The 25,606-nt window shown below is 43.4% G+C and overlaps 1 protein-coding gene across 2 annotated transcripts in view; it reads right to left on the bottom strand.

The window, feature by feature from the left end:
* DAPK2 (death associated protein kinase 2) overlaps positions 1-25,606 on the bottom strand; it is an 89,890-nt gene that overhangs the window by 26,842 nt on the left and 37,442 nt on the right. For both annotated transcript variants that reach the window (XM_073303561.2, XM_073303560.2), the window contains exons 3-4: positions 17,004-17,225; positions 2,414-2,552 (exon numbers count right to left, since the gene is read on the bottom strand). In XM_073303561.2, the coding sequence (XP_073159662.2) occupies positions 2,414-2,552; positions 17,004-17,225 (361 nt within the window). The remainder of the gene's footprint in view (positions 1-2,413; positions 2,553-17,003; positions 17,226-25,606) is intronic.

The following is a 25,606-nucleotide window of genomic DNA, read 5'->3' as shown; positions in this document are numbered from 1 at the left end:
ATGCTGCAGAAGCTCTAAAAATAGTCCTATAAAAGCCAGATGAGTGATATCTTGAATCCGGCTTTAAATCACTTGTGAGTGATTTATTTACTGTATTTATGAAATGATATCTCTTCTGCCCCACGTGCACATTTCTTTTTGCTCTTTTTCCAACATCATTATTGACCACTGAACTTTATTGACATGGGACGTGGATTTCAGTAGCCAGAACTCACCCTGGGAAAAGTTTTATTCATGTTCACATAATTATATTCCATCACTGAATGGTATCATATTTTTCAAATGCACAGTGTAAACCTTTGTTCTTGGGCTACGTGGCTTCAGGGTAACCCCAACATACTCACACCCATAAACAAACAAACATATGGACAGAAGTTTGATGAAGTGTACTATATTGCTGGGATATATGCAATTGCAACAAGAAGACTATATATTCAAGAGAAGAACTTGGGCATACATCTGCCCATGTAATACTCATCACTGCAGTAACTAGGCATCACAGAATTCTAGAACCAAAATTATGGTGAACAGCATGTGATCTACTCTAGGCCCCCCGCTCCCATTTTAAAGTTCCTCATATCTCCTCTACCTTCCACCTTGCTCTGAGGAGGGATGGAGCCATGTTTTGTACATAGTCCTGAAAATGGCAACATTTGTGGAAGCAAATTCCATAGCTGCAGGCCTGCTGCTGAGAATGCTCAGTTTCCCAGCCTCAAGTTTCATCCTTGTGGGTGACAGAATCCTAGTTCCAGAGGCAAATTGTTGTCGAGGCAGATCACAGTCATGGACAGAGACAGAGTCTCCCAGGAAGTCTGGGCCAGTTCCATGAAATGCTCTGAAGATAAGGACTAAAACTATAAATTCACCTGATAGTACATGGGGAACACTGGGGTGATGTGCTCTCAGTGACCTGGATGACTAAGCAGGCCAGCAGCCATATTCTGAACCAACTGATACTTGGTGTTGGAATGACAGTGCCAACTAAACCAGTGATTCTCAACCACAGATATGTGTACACCGGAGGGTACAGAGAAGTCTTCCAGGGGGTACATCAACTCTTCTAGATATTTGCCTACTTTTACAACAAGCTACATAAAAAGCACTAGCGAAATCAGTACAAACTAAAATTTCATACAGACAAGGACTTGTTTATACTGATCTATATCCTATACGCTGAAATGTAAGTACAATATTTATATTCCAATTGATTTATTTTATAATTATATGGTAAAAATCAGTAAGTAAACAATTTTTCAGTACTAGTGTGCTGTGACACTTTTGTGACCCTATTTTTATGTCTGATTTTGTAAGCAAGTATGTTTTAAGTGAGGTGTAGCTTGGGGTACACAAGACAAATCAGACACCTGAAAGGGGTACAGTAGTCTGGAAAGGTTGAGAGCCACTGAACTAATCTACCTCTTATTTCCTGGTCAAACATACATTGCCGAAGCTGTTTGAACTCTGTAGTTTCAGAATAATGTTCCTCACTCCTCACAGAATTCTAAACACAATCACTGTTGTAGTTTGTGCTGTGTTTGGTAAAGAAATGAACTGGACAGGACTGGAAGCAGCATGTAGCACTCACAACGCACATACTATAACTTGAACCCAGATCGAGTGGGTCTCTACATAGGAAATGCTTGCCAGAAGTGGGAATATGGATTAAGTCTAATATTTACAAGGCAAATGTTATATTGACTGTTATTAATATTTAAAAGTTCACTTAGACTAATTTGCTTTGATGGAGTTAGGATTCCAAAGGTAAATTACTTAGAAAAGGACTCATGATGGTTACTAGTTTGTGAGTTCTCTGGGGCAGGTACTGTACATCTTCCAGTATGTTTGTAAAAGCATCCACCACGTTTTGGGTGCTATTATATAAACAATAAATAACAGTAGCATTAATTAAAATATCTGACACCCACAAGATGAAGGCTTTTTTGATTTCTCATTCTCATCACTAAAAAGAAATACAAGGCTGGACATTAGGAAAAACTTCCTAACGGTCAGGGTAGTTAAGCACTGGAATAAATTGCCCAGGGAGGTTGTAGAATCTCCATCATTGGAGATTTTTAAGAGCAGGTTAGACAAACACCTGTCAGGGATGGTCTAGATAATTCTTAGTTCTGCCTTGAGTGCAGGGGATTGGACTAGATGACCTCTTGAGGTCCCTTCCAGACCTACGATTGTATGGTTCTAAAATCTTGGGAAATACCATTTCTGCTTTCCACTGAGTGCTGTCATGTCCATCCATCACAGGAAGCCTCAGTCCAAAAAGCTAAGCATTCTACGCTTCCACCTTCTCTATTATCAAACATATTTTATATACCATCACATTTAAATGTATCACATATGCTGCATTATAGAATATATGCTATAATTATTTCTTTTAACTAGGTCAATGTTTCTTTACCTTTAAATCAAAATGAGCAATTTTCTTGGCATGGAGGTAGTTTACACCATCTAAAATCTCCTTAATGAATCTGGTTGCTTCCTCCTCACTCAGAGACTCTTTCTGTGCCAGAAAGTCAAAAAGTTCTCCTCCAGACACTCTGCAAGACATACAGGGAAGCCTTGGGTTAGCTACAGCAGGGTAAGGCACACAAACATCAATATAGTTAAAATGGCAAACAAACAAAATGCCATTCAGAACAAGCCCACTCTGAAGTGTGAGCCAGGATATGAGAGTTCTAGTCCCAGTTCCGCCACAGACTTCCTCTGGGATACTGAACAAGTCACAACCTCCTTAAGTCCTACGGTAAACTGGGGATAATAATCCCCTATCTTCCAGGTGCTTAAAGGCTTAATTCATTAACGTTTGTAAAGCACTTTGAGTCTCACCTAAAGAGTCCTACAAAAATGCACAGCATTATTAACACATATATATGTGTACATAGGTACACTATAGCACTGTTAACAAGTGACTTTTTTACTGTCCATTTTAATAGGGATGGAGGAAATAGAACAAACTAATATTGTTGTCTTGATGAAAAACCATTTTCCTCATCTTTCACCATCAGTAGTATGATGCAATGAGATCTGCCAACAGAATCTGCTTCCTATCCCAGGACATAGATAAAGACCTATTAGTGCTCTTATGAGAATGCTTGTTTGACATGTACCTGACAGAGAAACCTTTATTTTGTGCCAGATTTTAAATAAGCAAATTAACTAAGCCTGGAAGATACTGTAAGCTGTTTCCCCCAAACAAGGAAATGTGAAAATAACAATCTACTTACAATTATGACCTTTCAGACCAATAGTAAAAAAATATTTACCCCAGACAAGAATTCTGCGGCCATTTTTGTTTTCTTATATTATAAGCCTCGGGACTGTTTTCTATATTGCAACATGGCAGAAGATCAACATAATGACTTAGCCAACATCTCTAGTGCTATTATTTTACAGGTCTGATATTTATACTATGATATTCCTCTTTCAGCTCATCACTTGTAGTACACAGCACGAATACTGAGTGCCTTTGGGCCTGCCTGATCCTGTCATTACTCACTCAAGGCCTCCTACTGAGAACCCAGCACTGAGCAAAGATTTCAGGATCCAGCAGTTACTATGGAAAATAAGCCACTGGCATCACTGATCAAACAACATATCACTAAAAGAACCAAGGGCTGGAGGCCTCAGATGCTTGAAGCTAAATATGCTGGAGCAGCAGCACAGAAGTAGCTTGATTGCAATATGATTTTTATAGCTGTTCCTGCCTACTGCTGATTTGTTTAGCAGCAGGGTCATATGCAATCACCTGTCTGAGCTCAGGTTTCAGAGTAGCAGCCATGTTAGTCTGTATCCGCAAAAAGAAAAGGAGTACTTGTGGCACCTTAGAGACTAACAAATAAGCTTATGCTCAGATAAATTTGTTAGTCTCTAAGGTGCCACAAGTACTCCTTTTCTTTTTGTCTGAGCTCAGGTTCCTATGCAGTATTTTTTGTGATGTGACTATGACTCCCATTCCACCCTCTTCCAAACAAGCAAGGGATTTTCTGGGCACGGCTATAAAAGCTGCCCCAGAAAGTCAAGTGCAAACAAGAACTCGATGAAAGCACTGTTAAAATACACAACAGAGAACTGGGCGTGAGCTCATTTCTTAGCCTGTGTGGTTGCTGTGGGCAATGAAGTGTATTCAGCTCTTCCAAAGCCGATGACCAGAGCCGTCCCTGGGGTACGGCGAATCAGGGTGACTTCCCCGGGCCCCATGCTTTGGGGGGCCCTGCAAGCGGGGAGGTGAGGTGGGAGGCGGGTAGGCCAGCGGGGTGAGGAGACTAGCAGGAAGGTGAGTGGCAGGCGGGGGGGGAGGGAGGGTTGAGGAGGAGCCTCCCCTACCAGAACCTCCCCCTTCCCGCAGTGCTTCCTGCCTGCCAGCGGGCCCCATCAATCAGCGCCTCCCGCTTCCTCCCAGCACCTACCGCGGATCAGATGTTTCACAGCATCAGGAGGTGCTGGGGATGAGGGCGGAGGAGTGAGGGCACAGCACGCTTGGGGAAAGGGGCAGAACTGGGCAGGGAAGAATCATAGAATATCAGAGTTGGAAGGGACCTCTGGAGGTCATCTAGTCCAACCCCCTGCCCAGAGCAGGACCAATCCCAACTAAATCATCCCAGCCAGGGCTTTGTCAAGCCTGACCTTAAAAACTTCTAAGGAAGGAGATTCCACCACCTCCCTAGGTAACGCATTCCAGTTTTTCACCACCCTCCTAGTGAAGAAGTTTTTCCTAATAGCCAACCTAAATCTCCCCCACTGCAACTTGAGACCATTACTCCTTGTCCTGTCATCTGCTATCACTGAGAATAGTCTAGATCCATCCTCTTTGGATCCACCTTTCAGGTAGTTAAAAGCAGCTATCAAATCCCCCCTCATTCCTCTCTTCCGTAGACTAAACAATCCCAGTTCCCTCAGCCTCTCCTCATAAGTCATGTGTTCCAGACCCCTAATCATTTTTGTTGCCCTTCACTGGACTCTTTCCAATTTTTCCACATTCTTCTCGTAGTGTGGGGCCCAAAACTGGACACAGTACTCCAGATGAGGCCTCACCAATGTCGAATAGAGGGGAACGATCACGTCCCTCGATCTGCTGGCAATGCCCCTACTTATACACCCCAAAATGCCATTGGCTTTCTTGGCAACAAGGGCACACTGTTGACTCATATCCAGCTTCTCGTCCACTGTCACCCCTAGGTCCTTCTCTGCAGAACTGCTGCCTAGCCATTCAGTCCCTAGTCTGTAGCGGTGCATTGGATTCATCTGTCCTAAGTGCAGGACTCTGCACTTGTCCTTGTTGAACCTCATCAGATTTCTTTTGGCCCAATCCTCCAATTTGTCTAGAGGCAGGGTGGGGGCAGAATGTGAAGAGGCGGGGGGGGGGGATGGGACTTTGGGGGAAGGGGTGGAGTTGGGGTGGTGCCTGGGCAGAGCAGGGGAGGGGGGAGCACCACCCGGCAGATATGCGCCAAGTTTCTAATGTCCCAGGCCCTGCACCCTCCTACGGATGGCCCTGCCAATGACTTACAAATGTTAACTGGCGCTGAGCAGGGATGATTATCAGTTGTATTTCAGAGCTTCCTCATGGTCGGAATCATAAGCAGTAGGACGCACGACATGGAGCATACTGATCTGGGAAGGAGTCGCGCAAAACTTTTGCTTTTATGAATAAATTGCTGGCAGACAAAAATTAACTTCATATGACCCAGGAGTCTGATACAACTATGGTTTCAATAGCTGCATTTGCTCCTTCTTCCTACTAGTCTCAATCTCCTCACCATACAGTCTTTTCTCATTTGATCTTCTGTCTTCCTTTTAGGTGATGTTTAACAAAGCCAACCTAAGCACTGACACCATGCCAGGTAGGTTTTCCTTCTACATTGAACAGACAGTTTTCCTTCTACATTGAACATTTCAGGAGCAGGGGAACATTGGCAAGTAGTAGCAGATTTTAAGGCCCTGTAGATCAGTTTAGAGGGGCCTGGAATAGATCTGCATAGATGGTGGGAGGAGAAAGGAATGTCACATATTTTCTTGGAGCAATTTGTTTGTTTACCAAATGTACACAAGTCCCATTTCCTTGAACAGAGACAAACTGCACACAGGCAATGCCTGTCACCAGGAAGTAGCTGTTTTGGGCCTCTGTCGTGAACTCTCCTGGAATTTGACAGTCTGAACACACATTCTTTCTATGGGCTTTTCTTCCGTGAAACCTGCTAGTCCACTCAGCAAGGACGACTTGGCCTGGAAAAGTGAGCGTGGGCATCAGTCCACCTCTGGTGCAGCTGCTTTGTAACAGGGTGCCCTCGCCTCTTGTGAGTGCCCCCTTGGCCGAGTGCATGCCTGCACACTCTCTCTCTCTCTCTGACTGTCCCTCCTCTGGGACAGAGCAGCGCCCCAGGGCTCCCTTTGTGGAAACAATGTCTTCACCCTCTTGGGGCTTCCTGGCTCCAGTCCTCCAGTCGGGCCACTATAGTTCAATCCCCCCCTCTGGGGTGTCTCACTGTTCAGGCCAGTGGCTAATAGGGGTTGGGGGGGAACCCAGGTCCACCCACTTCTCTGAGTCCCAATCCAGGGACCCTGTAGATAGCAGCTGTCTGCTGTGTCCCTTTATCTAAGTCACGCTGCCGCTCTAATTCTCTGGGCCACTTCCCCGTGGCCCTGTGCCATCTACAGCTTTACCTCAGGGCCTTGTCCTGATGGAGTCCCTGCAACCATCTCAGGGCTCCTTCTCACTCTCCCTGGCTTCCGACATGACTACCTCACGACACTACTGTGTCCCACACAGCCACTCTAGAAAGCTTAGAGGACCCTCTCCACTGCCTGCTTTTGGGGGCAGGGTGTGGCAGGACCATGAGGCCTCCAGCAGTGAGCCTCAGAGGGTCTGGTATACCCCATCACAATAATACAAAAAAATCTCAGAAAAGGGTTGACTGCCTACACAGGATACTTTATTCCGCATGATCTCCCCACTAGCTCTCACTGCACCCATCCTGAATGTTTATGCATTTAGAACACGCACAACATTAGCACCGTCTGCACTAACAGGAATGTCAGTAATATCACGATCCATTAACAGAATCTTGGTTGACGCTGAAGAAACTGCCAAGCTTTTGAGAATGGGAACTGTAGATGTATGCTGAAATAATTCCTCTTTTCTGGATTTTCCTTTTTCATTGTAATTTACACTGAGCTTGGTACAGACTGTGACTTTAGGGAATTAGACTGTGGAGAGAAAATTTCTGAGGTAGAGCATACAAAGGCAAAACAAACATTTAACGGAAGATTTGTGAGGTAGTGAAAACTAAAACCCCTCACAGAGCTAGTTCAACACAAAAAAAACACCACAGGAATATAGCATCCTCTAAGAAGCAAAGAGTACTTTATAAACAGTAATGATTTAATCTCCAGCACCCTGATAGGGTAGGAAAGAATTGTCCCCACATTACAGAGAGTTTAAGTAACTTGTCCAAGGTGATATAGTAAGTCAGTTGCACAAGTGACACTAGAATCCAAGTCCCCGGACTAATAGACCTGTGTTTCAACCATTCGGTCCATGTTTCTCTAAGGAAAGAACGGTACCTTGAACCCAAACATTACCTGAAGGGGGAAACTACCTTTGTTAGTTCAGTAAGAGATATATCACCTAACTTGGAGCTCAAAGAGACACAATGGCAGAAGAACCTACTCCTTCCCAGCTGCACCTGATTTCCCAAACATTTCTGAAAACAGTGCCTTTAGACAGCCACAGGTGAACCCACAGCAAAATGCTCTCAACACACTTACTCTTTTGTACCACAACACACAGATACACATTACAACATTTGTAAAAGCGGCAAAAAGTCCTGTGTCACCTTATAGACTAACAGACGTATTGGAGCATAAGCTTTCGTGGGTGAATACCCACTTCATCAGATGCACGTAGTGGAAATTTCCAGAGGCAGGTATAAATATGCAAGCAAGAATCAGGCTAGGGATAACGAGATTAGTTCAATCAGGGAGGATGAGGCCCGCTGCTAGCATTTGAGGTGTGAACACCAAGGGAGGAGAAACTGTTTTTGCAGTTGGCTAGCCAGTCACAGTCTTTGTTTAATCCTGAGCCGATGGTGTCAAATTTGCAAATGAACTGAAGCTCAGCAGTTTCGCTTTGAAGTCTGGTCCTGAAGTTTTTTTGCTGCAGGATGGCTACCTTTAAATCTGCTACTGTGTGTCCAGGGAGGTTGAAGTGTTCTCCTACAGGTTTTTGTATATTGCCATTCCTAATATCTGATTTGTGTCCATTTATCCTTTTACGTAGGGACTGTCCAGTATGGCCGATGGACATAGCAGAGGAGCATTGCTGGCACATGATGGCGTAGGTTACATTGGTAGACATGCAGGTGAATGAACCAGTGATGGTTGTGGCTGATCTGGTTAGGTCCTGTGATGGTGTCGCTGGTGTAGATATGTGGGCAGAGTTGGCATCGAGGTTTGTTGCATGGATTGGTTCCTGAGTTAGAGTTACTATGGTGCAGTGTGTAGTTGCTGGTGAGAATCACGGGACCTAACCATCACCGGTTCATTCACCTGCACGTTCACCAATGTAACCTATGCTCAGGATTAAACAAAGACTGTGACTGGCTAGCCAACTGCAAAAGCAGTTTCTCCTCCCTTGGTGTTCACACCTCAACTGCTAGAAGAGGGCCTCATCCTCCCTGATTGAACTAACCTCGTTATCCCTAGCCTGATTCTTGCTTGCATATTTATATCTGCCTCTGGAAATTTCCACTACATGCATCTGACGAAGTGGGTATTCACCCACGAAAGCTTATGCTCCAATACGTCTGTTAGTCTATAAGGTGACACAGGACTCTGCCACTTTTACAGATCCAGACTAACATGGCTACCCCTCTGATACATTACAACATTGGGATATCTGTATGATTGTATTTTTCAAACTGGTGCCACACACATCAGACTGAGTTCCCTGTCTGCCCTAAGAACCCTAGCCAAGAAGAACATCCCCAGTCTTTCCCTCCACACAGCTTCTTCACTTCCACATTTAGCAGCTGGCACCTTATCCTTGTTGTGAAGGATGAGGCTATTCCAGCAAAAGCTAGTAAGAATGGAATGATGCTATCCGCTTATCCCTTGGAAACAGCTGATCATTTTGTTGTATGTACACAGACTTCAACACCCACCCCAAACACAGACTGTTGTTTCAGGGCTGAGAGCTGGCAGGACCCAAGAGGCCAAGAATGAAGGAAACGGAACAAAGAGCTGCAGCCCCAGGGTGACCTCCAGGTGCAAGGGCATGTTGCGGAACTGCTGAGCTGCACGTAAAAAGGATCAGCTGCCGACTTAGCAGTGTTCTTCCTGTCCCCTTGTCTTCGATGGAACATATTCTGCAGAGGAGGAACGGCAGCAGTCACATTTGCTATAGGAGGGGGCCATGGCCACAGCTGAGCCAGCAAGTTTTGGTTGGGGATAGGTTCACCTCTCTCCCCAGGGTACTGGAGATCCTCCTGTAAATACCCTGTCAATAAATCAAACGGAGGGATGGGGTGGGGTGGAATTGGGTGGAGTACAAGGGAGAGCAAGGGGAGCTACTGAGACTGGGTGGGGACAGCCAGCTTCAGGTTGGGAATGGGCATCCGGGCAGTTCCTCCTGCCATTCCTATAGCAGTTCCTCAGCAGATGGTGCCTTGTGGACCCCTCCCTACTGCCCTGTACACTGAAGCCCCCTGCCCATGTGCCAGTACACTGTCCCTCACCCCATCCCAATGGCCTCTCCAGCCGCTTCTCTGCATCCCGCTCTCCCCTCAAGCCCCAGTGCACGCATGTGGGGTGGAAACATAGCCGGGTCCTGCTCTTCCCTCCATGAGATATTGTGTGGATGGAAAATATTGTGGCGGCAGAAACATACATCAGACCCACGCCCAACATTTTTATGGAGGGAGGAGGAGCTAGTCCCCTCCCCCAACCACTGTATCCCCTCCCCCCGCCAGCCCTGCAATCAAGGATATTGGATACGCACATTCAATTCTTCCACTCTCTGCTTTCCCCTGCTTATCATTTGTCAGCTTCCCTAGATCAGGAGCATGGCCAGACACTCATTACAGTTCCCCATTTCCCTGTGGGATAAGGTTTCTGCTTCCTCAAAGTGGCACCTTTTAGAATAGATTTAAGGGGCTGGCCTTTGACATACTCCCTTGTTGCTCCTTTGAACTCTGATGATTCTGAGTGCTTGTCTACACATGCACACCAGCTCTGAAATAACTACATCTGTTTGCCAACTTGAGTTACACTGAAATAAGAGGGGCTACTCACAGACTTGCACCCAAATAAATAAAGGTTGAACTCAAACTGATTTAGTTATTGTGCCTCCAGTTTGTGTGTAGACAAGCCCAGATGCTTTGAGCATCTCCCATCCCTGTTGTAAAAAAACAGAACATTTTGGGAGTGGGGGATTTCTTTTGGCTCAGTAATTGACAACAAACAGTTGCAAAATTTTCTTGAAAATGAGATTGAAACCAGCAAATTGATAGCAAATCTCTTAAATTTGGGGAGAAACAGACATGTACTGTGCTCAGCTCAAACAAAGGCAGTACAGCACGGACTTGGTGTTTCTGTGGATCTTTAAGCTGTGATGACTGGCTTGTTCTGAGTCAATGTCATACCATTTACAGCACGTCAGAGTGGCTGACGAATAGTACTGAGATGGAACAGACACTCTTGGAAGCCACTAAAATCAGCAGCATTTGACCACTTAATGTTGCTAGTTGTCAGATTCAGCCTGTGGAGAATTTCACACCATTATGCGGTGAGCTGTTTGCACAGTCACAGGATGTATCTGAAAAAGGTCACAGTGACACATTTAGGGGATGATTTTCAATAGTACCCAAGACTTACGTACATTTGGTCAGTCAAATTGCTTGATCAGCTACTTTTTTTAATACCGTCCCCCAGCTTTGTACAGTGGACTATCCTGGACAACATTGTCGCTGCTGTATGGACGTAGCTGTATTGTGTGTCTGTCTGTCTATGTTTCCACAGTAGTACTGCAAGAACAGTACTGTGCTCTGCTGGGATGTCATTGGCAGGCCTCCTACCAAACCTCGGCCTCTGTTCGCCTTCACAGCAAGCTGCAGTGACACGGGGAGAGAGAGTTCCTGCTGCTTAGGTCATTTTGCATTACGTGTTACATTGCCCAGACTGGGTTGGAGGGGCGGACATGCTGTACCGAGTAGTGAATGCCCAAGTCCTCCCCATTGCTACAAAAACTGAGCTCCCGTGGCGTGGCTGTGGAAGGACATTTCTCCTCTACATGGTCTTCACCTCTCTCCCTGCCCTGTTTTGTGCTATACAAAGGGAAGGAAATCCCTTATGTTGACATTTATTTGCATGTCTGTGGTGCTCACCTTGAGATTACTACCAGCTTCACAAACCAAACCACCCACCTACCCAGCCCAAGTATATAACCCAAACAACTTAATCATTCCTGGAGCACTGTAAAATTACCTGGCACCTCACACACAGTGTAAGACAAGTTCCTAGCCCTGCAGAGTTTATAATCTAAGGCCAGGAAGCCGAGGCATTTCAGTTTCAAATTGTCACACATACAGTGACAATGTCACTGGGAAGCAGAAATTAACATGGGCAGAAGAATGTGTGTCATAGAAAGGCATACAGTACCACCCAACCCATCTACAAAATGGGGCTACATCAACTGTTTGGACTCATTTTCCATTGGTGTAGGAAGGGCAATGCAGTGTTAGAAATAGCTGGCTGGATCCCGCTGTCATTTTGTATCCAGAGATGTTGCCTTGGGAGAAGTATTTCTAGATCAATGGGTAAAGCACCACTAGGGGGACCAGATTGCAAGTGTGAAAAATTGGGACACTTTTCCGGGGAGTGGGACTCAGGGGGCACAGCTGCGTACATAAGATAAAGCCCCTAATATTGGGAAGGTCCTAAGTGCCACTGGATCAGAAGATGTACAGCTAATTTATTGGTTATTTATTGGTTACTGTTGGAACTAGGAATTTTGATACTATCCTGAACGAACCCCATTAAAATGACAATTCTTTAATGAATAAAATCCCATGAGAGGGATTTTCGCACTCTGTTATTGTCAGCAGTATTAACCTTACATCGAGGGATTGCTGATGACATTATGATTAACCTTACACATAAAGGCAACTCCCTGAATGCAAACTCAGAGTTCTAAGCCATGCCACATGAATGCTTCCCACTCAAGGCTTTGCTAACAGGATTCCCAAGCGCACCGCCAGCCTGCCGCTGCTGTACATTGGTAAAGCATACAGACACACAAGTAAAAGTTTGTTGTTATCCAAGCCAAGAAGCAGGTGAAGAAGTCAAATTGTTTTCAGTCCTTTTAAACAGCACAAACTGGTCTGCATTAAAAAGCAACATCTGAAGCCAGATGATGCTTTGCCTTGTTTTGCAAACCATTCTTTCCTTTTAGGTCACACACTAGATGAAGAGTACGTTCTACACAATCTGTGCAACTGGTTCTTGGGGGAGGAGGTTGTTTGTGTGAGGAAGCTGCAGAACCCTAAGGATCTGCATTTCCCCCCTGCTGTTCTGGATATTATCCTTCTGGTTAAGGACAGAAACAACCACAACCTCTTTTGCCCATTACCTTCATCCTCACCTGTACCCCAGTCAGACACAGGCGTTCCCACTCATTGGCCAGAGACACTTTCTCTGCAGCACTACCAGCTCCTGCTGACTCAAGGAGCAAAAGTGCATGTCACACTGTACACAGGTCTGCCACATGGTGGGGCAGAGCACCACAAAAGGCTAATTAAATCGAGCTCATTGGGAGTTTTCAATTGAAAATGCAATTTCTGAAAAATCAAATTTTTTTGTGGAAAAATCTAAACAAAATATTTTGTTTTGGGTCACTTCAACATCAAATTGGTGTTTGCTGGAGTTGTTGCAGTGCATCATGAGAGCTTTAGTGCAGGCACCTTATGCTCTCCATTTTCCTCTATTGGCCAGGCTCCCTGGCAGGACTACAGCTCCCAAGATGCACTGCAGTCTGTCCTCTAGTTGAATCATCACAATGCATCATGGGAGACAAGCTTTACTTATTAATAGGATTTCACAGCAATTCTATTGTCCTTGATTCTTCATCAGGTTAAACTTCAGACACACTGCAGCAGTTTACCCAAGGATTTGACTCCAAAGCCACACGCATGTGATACACTGGAGGCGATGCAGAATTGGGCCGTAAAATAGTTAAGGCATCTAATTGTCTCCTTGAAAATAAGGACAGACACCTTAAACTTGACTTAATATTCTTTGAGAAGTGTCAATATAGAACAGAGGACAGTTTTGAGGTGCTTGTGAGAGTCTGAGTTGCTGAGGAGACAAGCTGCAGCGTTCTGTACTTGTTGGAGTTTCCTAATTGCTGATGGCTTCATGCCCAGATATATCGCATTGCTGTAATCCAGCCAAGAAGTGACTAAGGCATGAATAACTGAGGCCAGGTTATCATTCTCCAGGATGGGACAGACTCTCTTAGCTAACTAGATGGTATTAAGTGTTACTCTCAGATGCTGCTATGCAAGAATTTAGTTTCAGCAAGGAATACAGGAGTACTCTTAAACTATGGACTGAATTGACCAATTGTGGGTGTGACCCTTCAGCTAAAGTTGACTGCATTGTGGCTGCAAACCTCTTCAGAATGCTTTCATATGCCCACCAGCATCACCTCTGTCTTGTTATGGCTCAGCTTCAACCAGCGGTTCTTCATCAATAAGCTGATCTCATCCTAAAGCATGGGGCTGTCTTGGTGGTACTGGTGTGGTCATACATGGTGAAAGATAAGGAGTTATATGCTATCTGCATACTGTTGGCTCTGCGGTGCATATCATCTGATCAGTTCATTTAAGGGATGCATGCAAACAGGATCTGTTGTAATGACTGGGCCTACCCATTTGCCCTAATTGTGAGTTCTACTGTAAGGAGTGAACGAACATTTAGTAAATGACACAATGACTTATAACAATACATTTTGATGGGAAAAAGTACAAAAGGGAGACAAAGAAACTTAATTAGCCTATACAAGAAGGCCTACAGATATAATTCAAGGACTGCATTAAGACCATGCCTGCTAAACCAGAGAAGCATGGGACCAGAAATTAACGGATCAAAATTGGTGTGTCAGAAGCTAGGCCTTACTGATTAACAAAACAATGAGAGGATGGGCTATCCTGCCCATCATTCCCTTTTGGGATCCTCAGAAAGATATTTTGGAGGGAAAAGTTGGCTAGCATGACACTGGCTGACTGAAAGGAGGAGGAGGAATGAGCGTCACCATCATGGCTGCCACCCCCACCATTTCCTGGGACCCTGGACCTTTGTTCTAATCTTGAGAGATGTTCTGACCACTCCAGGCCAGAAAGAGGGAGCCAGATGAGCACTGCTCCGGCTAATTCCTGAACACCAGCTGGGACTGACACTATGACAACAATGCAAAATAAAAGAACCACTGTAGCAAGTCTCAGAGACCAGGTTAACTGACTTGGGCTTGTGGGGCTCATGCTACAGAGCTAAAATATTAGAGTGAATGTTTGGGCTTGGACTACAGGCTCTGAGATCCACCCCCTCACCGGTTTCAAAGCCCAGGCTCCAGAACTTCTACACTGCTATTTTTAGCCTTGTAGCACAAACCTTGAGAGGCTGAGTCAGTTGACCTGGGCTTTGAGACTCACTGCTATGGACTCATGGACTTTAAGTTCAGAAAGGAGTACTGTGATCATCTCGTCTGACCTCCTGCATATTGCAGGCCACAGACCTCACCCACCCACTCCTGTAATAGACCCCTAACCTCTGGCTGAGTTACTTAAGTCCTCAAATCATGATCCGCCTTTTACACTAGTTTAAACCTGCAAGTGCAGAGGAAGGTAAACCCTCCCCCCCACCAGGGTCTCTGCCAAACCAGCTCCAGGGCAAAATTCCTTACTGACCCCAAATATGGCGATCAGTTAGACCCTGAGTATTGGAGAGGACCCACCAGCCAGACACCTGGGAAAGAATTCTCTGAAGTAACTCAGAGCCCTCTCCATCTAGTGTCCCGTCTCCAGTCGTGGGGGATTTTTGCTACAGGCAGTAGCCAATGGGCTATTTTTGCAATACCCTTTAGTTCCCCATCCCTGGCTCTCTCTTCCAGTGGGTTCTTTTCCTTCCCCAATTTATTTCTTCTCTTTCCTATCCTTCTCCTTCTTCCTTCTGCCTATTACAAGTCTAGCTTAGCTGGCCAAGACTGCAAATTTTGCAACATTACTGCAAGCCTGTGACCAAAAAGACAGGTAAAACAAATGCCCGAAACAGTCCGATACCAGTACAAGTTTGCCAGGTCTTGAAGTGCATAATAAGACCGGGTGCTGTGTCTGTCTTTCTCCAGCAGCAAACTTGCAAGTGAAAGTTAACATCAGAGACAGAAGTTGCATTTTCTGTCTTTGCTGTTCTTTTTTCTCCCCTTTCGTGTGTGTTTGTCTTGTTTTGCCTTCTAGGAGACTGGACTAGACTTTAACAGCAGCAGCAGCAGTTCCAGCCCATCTCAATTACCTTCTTTTTTCCCCACAAAAGGACAGTTACCACTGTCTTTAACACCACTGTCAGACAAGGATTTTTCCCCTCTAAAGACTCTCTACAGCTAACAGAAAAAGGAACATGGGATGGTGTTAAATGAAATAGTTATTTAATGCTTTACATTTCAAATGCTTTTTCTTTCTGTTTTTCTTTCTTGTATCTTTAATAAAAGGTTAAAGAGGATTTCTAATAATGTTTTTGCCATGGTACTAAGCAGGCTGAGGTCTCTGTGTACCCAACCCTGAACCTTGTTTAAAACTGTTTAATGTTGGACAATACCAAGATCATGTTAACATTTTTGACTATTTGGGCACCTTTATTTCATCTAAATTAATACAACAGATCCTTGCTTTACCCCGGTCCATTGGGTTCCTTATAATCTTTGAGATTATTTGTTTATTAGACAATTCTGCTTTAAGAAACCTTTGAAAGAATCATCTAATTAAAAAAAAGCCAGATAAGGCAAGTGACACAGTGCTACCTGGGGCACTACAATAAGCTCAACCTTATCAAACCAGTCAGCAATGGGCTACAAACACAGTACCAAGTGTGTACTGGTGACAGGGCTGGGATTATATTACTACTGTGTAAAACCTTAATAAGGGATGGGCTAACAGGTTGGAGAACATTACAAACTGGTCCAAACTTCTGCCTGTCTCCCTAACAATTCTGACAGGTTTAGAACATGTGCCTTCCTCCATGCTTCAACTCCCACCATACCCACAATTAACTTCCTCCCTCCTTCCCCGCCCCCAACTCTCCAACCAAGGGAGAAGCAGACACATTTGTCTATAATCAGATTCCCATCACCGGCTCACCCATTCTCAACTCCACGAGTGAAAAGAGTGAAGGCAGAGCTGGTGCTAGGGAGGCGAGAACAGTGCCAGGCAATGCTTAGTGCCCCAGAGCCATCAGAGCTCTAGGGCTCGAGGCATCAGCTGTAAACTAAAGTTTTCTTTTGTAGAGCCTCAAGAGGATGCAGAGCATTTGAGGGGTGGATGAACATTGGATGTTTCTTGGGGTGGGCAGAGCAGGAGAGGAAATGAAGAAGACCCTGTTAGAGATACTTGCACTTCCTCTAAATGTACGTGTTAGGCCAGCAGTGAGCAAACATTAGGTAATCTCTGTGTTCACAAACCAACAGGACTCCATGGTTTTTTGCAGCAGTGACCCGAGAGGACTAACAGGCACATCTGTCTCTAGAGCGTGTGCTGATTTATTCAGGGGAGGCTGTTTACTGGTGACCTCATTCTATTTTTCTGCCTAGGTCTGCTGTTGGTTTCTCTAGCCCTATGGCCAAGCAGTTCCATTTTAAGAACACTCCTGTGCTCAGGAGGCCTCCACAGCTCTTTCCTGTTCCTATTTGCCTCATCCTACAGCGGAGGATAGGAAATCACTCTACTCACAGCTCGAGGATAAGGACCATATCTGTCCTGTTCTCATAGACGTCGTGCAGCTTGATGATGTTGGCATGCAGGATCTGCTGCAGAATGTTCACCTCCCGCTCAATTTCCTCACGTCTCACCCCCCGGCGGCTGGCCCGGCTCTGACGCTTCTTAATGAATTTGGCAGCATATTCCACTCCAGTGCTTTTCTCTCTGCATTTCTTCACTATTGCAAACTGGCCACTGTAAGGACAAAGTTATAACAGCAATTACACTAAAAGCTTTCACAAATCCCATGGGCAATACCATGAAGCTCCCAGAATTAGCTTGCATAGACAGGGTCTGAACCTGCAAATCCTTTGGTGAATAACCCTTATTCTTACTAAAAAGAAAAGGAGTACTTGTGGCACCTTAGAGACTAACAAATTTATCTGAGCATAAACTTCCATGAGCTACAGCTCATTTCATCGGAAGCTCACGAAAGCTCATGCTCAAATAAATTTGTTAGTCTCTAAGGTGCCACAAGCACTCCTTTTCTTTTTGCGAATACAGACTAACACGGCTGCTACTCTGAATCCTTATTCTTACTGCTACAGTAACAATTTTCAGGATTGGGTTAATAAATTGTACGTTCTGCATTCACCATACTTTAATGAAGTGCTTTAGACCATGCAAAACAAAGTAACCTGTCTGAATGGAAGGGAGGGTCCTAGATACAATCATCAAAGAAATTTTTTAAATTATCAAGGTCTGAGAGCTCAAGTCATCAAAAACTAGAAAATTTAAAGTGAGTCCAAACTGCCCTTCATTTGCTAAGTGAAGTTCAGGAACTGAAGTACACAAAATACAGAATGCCGTCTGATGCTCTGGAGGGGTAGATAATACCTACTACACACATTTGTGTCAGACCTGTAGGGTGTAATTTTCAGAAGGCTCAAAGAGTACATCAGCCTTTGTAATTGGAAAGTTAGAGACAAGTGCCCAGTTTGCATGTACAAGTGCAAGTTTGTGTGTGGAAGATGCTGGTCCACACACATTATTGCACTCGGCTTGAAAATCTGGCTCTCAATGTTATTTGAAACTATGCAAGTTTCTTAATGTCAGTTTAAACTAAGAAGAATGTTTCCCTAATACTTAGCAGGACAATAGTCTAATTCACTGCATCAAACTTTTAAACGGCAGGCAATTGTTTGCAGTTGCAAGCAGACTTTTCCTGACAGCAGCTGCTAGATGTAGAGGTCATCATTCCAGTCCCAAATTTAATATTTTCTCCCATCCCATAAAAAGGAAACACTTGGAGATCAGATCACTAATACAGAGTATAATGTCCTACATGTTTCAGTCTCATTTACATGATGGGAGCCTTGTGAAATGAGACATTTCCTTTAACAGGAAAGGGCAGGGGAACTCCTCATTTTAACCTGCATGAGGTCATTATCACCGACTCAGTTCCTCAGTTAGCTCCTGCAAGACGCATTGTTAGACCACAGAGCTGCCACTTTGGGTGCACAGCTGATAGTAGTTCCATTTCGTTTCTCTTTATGAGAGCTTCTCATAACTGGACAAAGTGAAAGATCATGTCCAAGGCAGGAATATTGCACAAGATGGAGGGGTTATTCATGTGACTCTCTGACCAGTTCAGTTCTAACAACTTATTCTGGACAAAGAAATCAGTGGTGTGTGAGTATGCGTGTGTGTGTGTATATATATATATATGCTTAGCCATGCAAAAAACATAAGAAGTTTACAAAGCAGGATAGGAAGGCAAGGGGATAGCCTTGGACTATGCAGTTAGTCTGTACAGAACATGTACATAAGCCACTGATGTTTACTCAAAGTTTTTTAATAGAGAAACATAGAAGGAGGATGGTCTTGTGGTTAAGCCAATGGAGGGACTCCGGAGATCCAAGTTCAATTCTCGGCTATACCACAGATTTCCTGTATTACCCTGGTCAAATCACTTAATCTTTCTATGCCTCAGTTTCCCCATCAATAAATGGGAATTACACTTATTTTCTCCTACTTGTCTTCTCTATTTAGATTTTATGCATTTAGTGCAGGAACTCTCTCAATATGTGTTTTACAGTGTTTCACACAAAGGGGTCTTGACTTCATTTGGGTGCTACCAAAATAGAATTATTATTCATAATCTATAGATGTTTCCAGGAGTGTCACTCCAAAGCCTAGAATGCCTGTTGAATCAGTGTGAAGCAATGGAAACAGCTACAAGCATGGCTGAGAGCTTTTTGTTTAGAATATCACCAGGGTCAATCGTCACTGGGACTCTCAGACTGTTACTATCCAATTTTTAATTTCTCAGCTCCCCCCCCCCTTTTTTTTTTTTTTACATTTTACAAATTCCACCCGTACAGCACCATGGGCTTTCACCTAGCAACAATAATAAATGGCATTTGGCAAGCTAGCAAGATTCCTCTTAAAATCAGCTGCCTTTAATTACTAACACGGCTTATGTAGGATGTAGCAGACTGTCACTTCAACTGGATCTGAAAAACAGACTAAAAAATGTGCTGTGACAAAAATGGGTTGCTTTTAACCAAGGATAACGTAGGGGATTTAAATGGAAACGCTTATTACTTATTATTATTTGGCTTGATGAAAATTTGCACTATTCATAGTAAGCAGAGAAAGCAGCAAGCACATGTGTATGAGCATATGTTAACCTTGTGCACAAAACCATGGTTGATAGATAGGTCTGTGAAAAATATTAATAACAACAACATCTGAAACCAAGTGAACCTTGCCCAACTTTAGGTTTCATTACAAACTTCAAATTCAGACAGGTTCATCAAAAGGGTCCCTGAAGTTCACAAGCCTGGCCAGATTTAAGGTTCCACACAAAATTTGTGCAAAGTTGTTTAGTTTGGATACAAATCTCTCACATTTTAGGTTCTTTCACTCAGATTTTGTGAAACCAAAACTCAAAGCTGAACTTGGGGCAGGAGGGGGAAGAAAGAGCAGGATAAAGCCAGATAAAATGCTGGCACAAACCTCTGCCAACCAAAAGGACGAGGATTCACACAGCTCTTCTAGCCAGTACCAGTAACTCTGTTTAAATTACAGTGCTAAATAGGTATCATTTCACCAGATTCAGATATACCTCCATATGAGGCTGCAGGGAATTCAGCTACAATTAGAAAGAGGAAGTGGTCAGTCTACTCCACTCATCGTGAGTTTAATTCGTTTACTGGCATCACTTAGTTCAGCAGAGAGTTAAGTTTTCTCTACTGGTGAAAATGCTGATCTTTTATACAAATCGACAACACCTAAACAAAGTTCTTTTATAACTATTAAATAGGCCATCTCAGGGTCTTCTCCAAGATGATGGTGCTTTCAGGAATATTTATTGATCTTTTCATTATCAGCAACACATTGCTGTTACATGGAGACCTCGTGAGACAATGCAATCATGTGGAAAGTACAGGATGAAATTCACTTCCCAGTATTAGCAGCTACCTTTTTTTACATAATTGCATCCTCACTGGAATTCATAAAATATTGATACTGATTTATGGCTGGGGGAAAAGTAGAATGAATGTTTAGATAATGTGCTGTTGTATATGTGCTGGGATATTGACAAATGAATTCCATTATAGGGATACAAAATATTAAGCCACCTGAGGCTTGGATCTGTGGTTAACATCAAAGGCTTGGTGTTCCATCCAAGCACAAGAGGCATAAAAAATGGTGACTTGTATAGAAAGCAGAGTCAGTTGGAACATTTTTGGCAAAACTAAGTTTTAAAATCTTGAAAGTTCCTATGAAACAGAATTGTTATCCTCAGGTCCAGTCAGCTCTAATAGTGTGTGCAGGGAGAACCTGATCCTGCATTAATGAGAGCACTTCTGTGAAGACAAAATAATTACTCATGCTTAATAGACTACAGAGGAGTTCAGAGCTATGGTCTCATTAATAAGAGGAGGATCAAGCTTAAACCTGTATCTCTTCAGAAACTCCCACTCTCTGCTCGTGCCCTGCCCCATTTTCATACTGTGTACTTGCAAGAGAAGGGATGCAAGATTTCATACTGCACAGAATAAAAGACAATACCCAGCACTTCACTTCACTTATACCCATGAGCAGCATCCACTCCCCCTTGTGCTGGCACACTATAACTTTGAGCAACCCACTGATCACAAATGGGTAGGATCCTGGCCCAAATGTATTTGTTCAATATCAGGTATATCCTCATTTAGGGCACTATATCCCAAGCTTGCAGGTAGTTCCATAGTTTCTACTATGAGCTTACAGACTACGCTCTGTGCAAGGATCTCCTGATAACAATCACAAACATACTCATTAAATGCAGGTTTCAGAGTAGCAGCCGTGTTAGTCTATATTTGCAAAAAGAAATGGAGTACTAGTGGCACCTTAGAGACTAACCAATTTATTTGAGCATAAGCTTTCATGAGCTACAGCTCACTTCATCGGATGCATAAAGTGGAAAATACAGTGAGGAGATTTATATACACACAGAACATGAAAAAATGGGTGTTATCATGCACACTGTAAGGAGAGTGATCACTTAAGATGAGCTATTACCAGTGGGGGACGGGGGGGGGACAGGGGGGGAGGAGGGAGAGGGGGAGAAAACCTTTTGTAGTGATAATCAAGGTGGGCCATTTCCAGCAGTTAACAAGAACATCTGAGGAACAGTGGGGTGTGTGTGTGTGTGTAAATAAACAAGGGGAAATAGTTTTACTTTGTGTAATGACTCAATCACTCCCAGTCTCTATTCAAGCCTAAGTTAATTGTATCCAATTTGCAAATTAATTCCAATTCAGCAGTCTCTCATTGGAGTCTGTTTCTGAAGTCTTTTTGTTGAAGAATAGCCACTTTTAGGTCAGAAATCTAGTGACCAGAGAGACTGAAGTGTTCTCCGACTGGTTTATGAATGCAAACACCTAAGATTACAGGCTTTCACTTACATTGGAGAAGCTATGAGCTGCAGTGATTTTCAACATTATTATATCCTTCACTGGCTTGTATGCAAGTGCAGTTGGGAATATAAATTATGCACACTGCATCACAGTCTGCAATCACACACTGCAATTGTATTCACTACCTGATAATGAAACACTCTAAGAACCTTACATAATTAACACAGAAACAGCTATTTGGAGTCAGTCTTAAATCTACAAAAGGCAAGGAAACCAAGAGTTAAAACCTTCCCTTGACCCTAGCTTGCCCTGGAATGCCTCGGTAGTATGGGGTAAAATCTCACTCACTAATTTCAGATTCTTATAAAAACATATTGATATGTTTATGAACCTTAGAGCCATTCCAAACATTTCTGGTGTGGTCTAGAAGATTTATTTATTTAGAAGACTTTTAGTGCATTAGACCTGATGTATGATTACACTAATCTACAACCACCTGCTTAAAGAATTTTGACAACAGACTACTAGTGTTAAAGTTCTCCCTTCTTTAATTTACCATTATGCAAAATCCTCACAACAGAACTTAATAGAGAATGAGATTCCTGCTATAGAATACCATAGGTTACTTTAAAAATTCTATTACAAGATTTGATCCCCCAATAAACCCTGTAGGTTGTCTAGAGTGATTTCTATAGAACCTGATAGTTTTAATTTCTATTAAATCCTCCAGGAATCATCTACCAGAATATTCTTTCCCAGGCAGGATTGTTTGATCATGTGTTTCTAAAGGAATTTGAAAGTAGCACTAGTTTTGTTTACTTCCTTGTCTTCAGGGCTGTGTCATCAATTTTATTAGTACAATTCTGGGAAGAGAAATCACTATGTTGCATCCGATGAAGCGAGCCGTAGCTCACGAAAGCTTATGCTCAAATAAATTGGTTAGTCTCTAAGGGGCCACAAGTCCTCCTTTTCTTTTTGCGAATACAGACTAACACAGCTGCTACTCTGAAACCTATGTAACCACTGATTCAGGTGTGTACAAACCACACACTCTTGTACGTATCCTAAATAAAACAGTGGTGTTGGGTAGCTTGGAGTTTTATTTTTTTTAAAAAATCTTTCAAGTTATCAGTTACACAGCACAAAAATTGTTTTCCAATAGGTATTTATAATCCAGGGGGGTGCTGACTATTACAAAAAAAAATTAAATTATGGCTTCCTGAGACATGGACTTTATTGAGTACTGGGACAGTCCAAGGGCTTGAGACAGTTGAAAAGAGGATGAAAATAATGAAGAGAAAGCATAAAGGAGCCAAATACACCATTGGTTAGCCAGAGATGTTCAGAAAAAGTTGATGTAATAGCACTGACATTATGAATAGTCCATATACATACACTGACCCGGAAACCTTTTCAGGTTTTTTCTTACATTAACATCAAGTGTTAATCCCCTTCCCCACTCCCTGCTTCTTGCTATATGGTGCAAATATATCCACTTTATATATACTTGTTGCCAAGATCCCATGCGTCTTCATTACAGTATCAGTGGACAATCAGAGCATTATTGGACCATTCTTGAAGATGAATGGCCCAAAATAGCAGCTAGTGTTTAATGATTTTCTGCACCACCAGCTCATTCTTTTCTAAGGAATGGATATTCTTCATTATATTAAGGCACGAGCTAAGAGTTGGAGGGAGGGCGGGGGAAGACGAGAGCACAATAATCTCAGTCAATGGTTATAAAAGCCAGCCCGTTGCTCTCCTTACACACTGACAGAACCTGTGTCTCAGTTACCCAAAGTACATATTTCTTGCAAAACCCCATAAAATTATCTTTTATGACATCAAAGAGATTTCCTCTCATCATACAGCAGTTGACATTCACCGCCAGGAATGTGCTCTAGCTTCCTTGTTAACGATCATAAAAAATGACAGCATACAGTCAGAAAAAAACCCTGGTACTACAGTATTTCCTTGTGACCCTGACCAAAATAACAGCCCTTCCTCCCATGCACCATGTAAGAAACAGTTGCCTGCCCCAAAGAGCTTGCAATATAGACAAGACAAGGGCTAGAAGAAAGGAAATATGACCTACATATATGGAACTGAAGCACAGTTAGATTAAGCCATTTACTTACCTTAGCACAGAATCTTTAGCAAACCTGATAAATGAATCCAGATCTCCCGAGTTCTAGCCAAGAGCTTTAACACAAGCCCACACTTCCTAGTGCATCAGTGAAATAAGGATGACTGAAGTCCTACATTGCAATATGAACAGCACACACGCAATATAATCCCAGAGACAGACATTTGCTAATGTTTTTTTAAACTAGTGAAGTTTGTTGCATTCCTCAAATATTTGGACAGCAGTACTGCAGTCCTGTCTCCCCACCACAGCCCTGGGGCAGCCTGCACCCAAACCCCCTCACTCCTAGCCCCACCCCCCACCGCAGAGCCTGCACCCCCAGCCGGAGCCCTCACCCCCCCAAACACTCCAACCCTTTGCCCCAGCCCTGAGCCCCCTCCCACACTCCAAACCCCTCAGCCCCACCCCCACCACACATCACCTCCACATAACAAAATTCATTCCGCACATGGATGTAAAAAATTAGAGGGAACATTGACAGTGCTTAACGTATTTAGATTCCATTTCAGAAGCAAAATTTAGATGAGTACAAAATGCAGTTTATTTTATCATCCTATAGTTTGTGGGCAACAAAAAGACCAGAATGATTGATACCACCAGTTTGGTTTGCTCTTTTTTAATGGTTATTTTTAATTCTGGTCTCGGAGGGGTAATCTTAAACTGAGTGGAGTGAACGAAACGCTTTGTGGCATCCCAAGAAGGCAGACAGCAATGCTAACAACAGTAACATCACCATGAAACATTAGAATAAAAATAGCCTTTCTAATAAGATGTAAATATACATATGGGATGGCATCCCCCCGCCCTTCTTCTTCTATTCCAGGAATACTGCTTCCTAGAGTGGCCGGCCTGAAATGCTGCAAAATGCACAAATAATATTGAAAAGACACTGTTAGCTACGGTGTCCCAGCCAGACCCTCTTTCCCTGTTTGTGGGATGGGGCTGTCAGGCAGCTGACTCCTCTTGTGATTTGAGAAGAGCAGATAACTTTTTTAGTTCAAATATCACAAACATACATTTGGAAGTGATTAAGTTACTGTTTTTATATTTTGTTTTTTAAAAATGCTATGATTAGGAATATCTGTAAGATAGTCGGGAATCCACTGACAGGGGCTTCTAGACATTGGTATACCAGTGAAAGATGTGATATAAAGCCAAAAGAAAACACCTCTTACAGTCTGACTGTAGTCAGAAAATGAGAGATTGTGCAGTTAAGGCAATGGGCTGGGACTGAGGAGAAGGAGGATAGTCCATGGTTAGGGTGCTAGGCAGAGACTTGGGTTCAAACCTCTGCTCCCCTACAAACTTCCTGAGTGACCTTGGTGTGACCCTGTGTGGGCAAGTCACAGCATCTGTGTGTCAGCTCCACATCTGTAAAATGCAACTACTACTAAACTCAAACTAAATGATAACATAATTATCATTGACTATAACAAAGGGGCCTGGATTTCAGTTTGGGCCCCCCAGGCACTACTGTCATACCAATAATAATGGTAATCACTCTCATTTTTATTTTCTCTCAATACCTTTCTATCCACATATGCCCAGCCCAGCCTACAAGTCACGAAGCTGAGTTCTCG

The sequence above is a fragment of the Lepidochelys kempii genome, chromosome 10 (assembly GCF_965140285.1).
Source record: "Lepidochelys kempii isolate rLepKem1 chromosome 10, rLepKem1.hap1, whole genome shotgun sequence".
Classification (NCBI taxonomy): domain Eukaryota; kingdom Metazoa; phylum Chordata; order Testudines; family Cheloniidae; genus Lepidochelys; species Lepidochelys kempii.
Note: the sequence above shows the minus strand (reverse complement) of the source record. Positions and strands in the feature narration are given on the sequence as shown.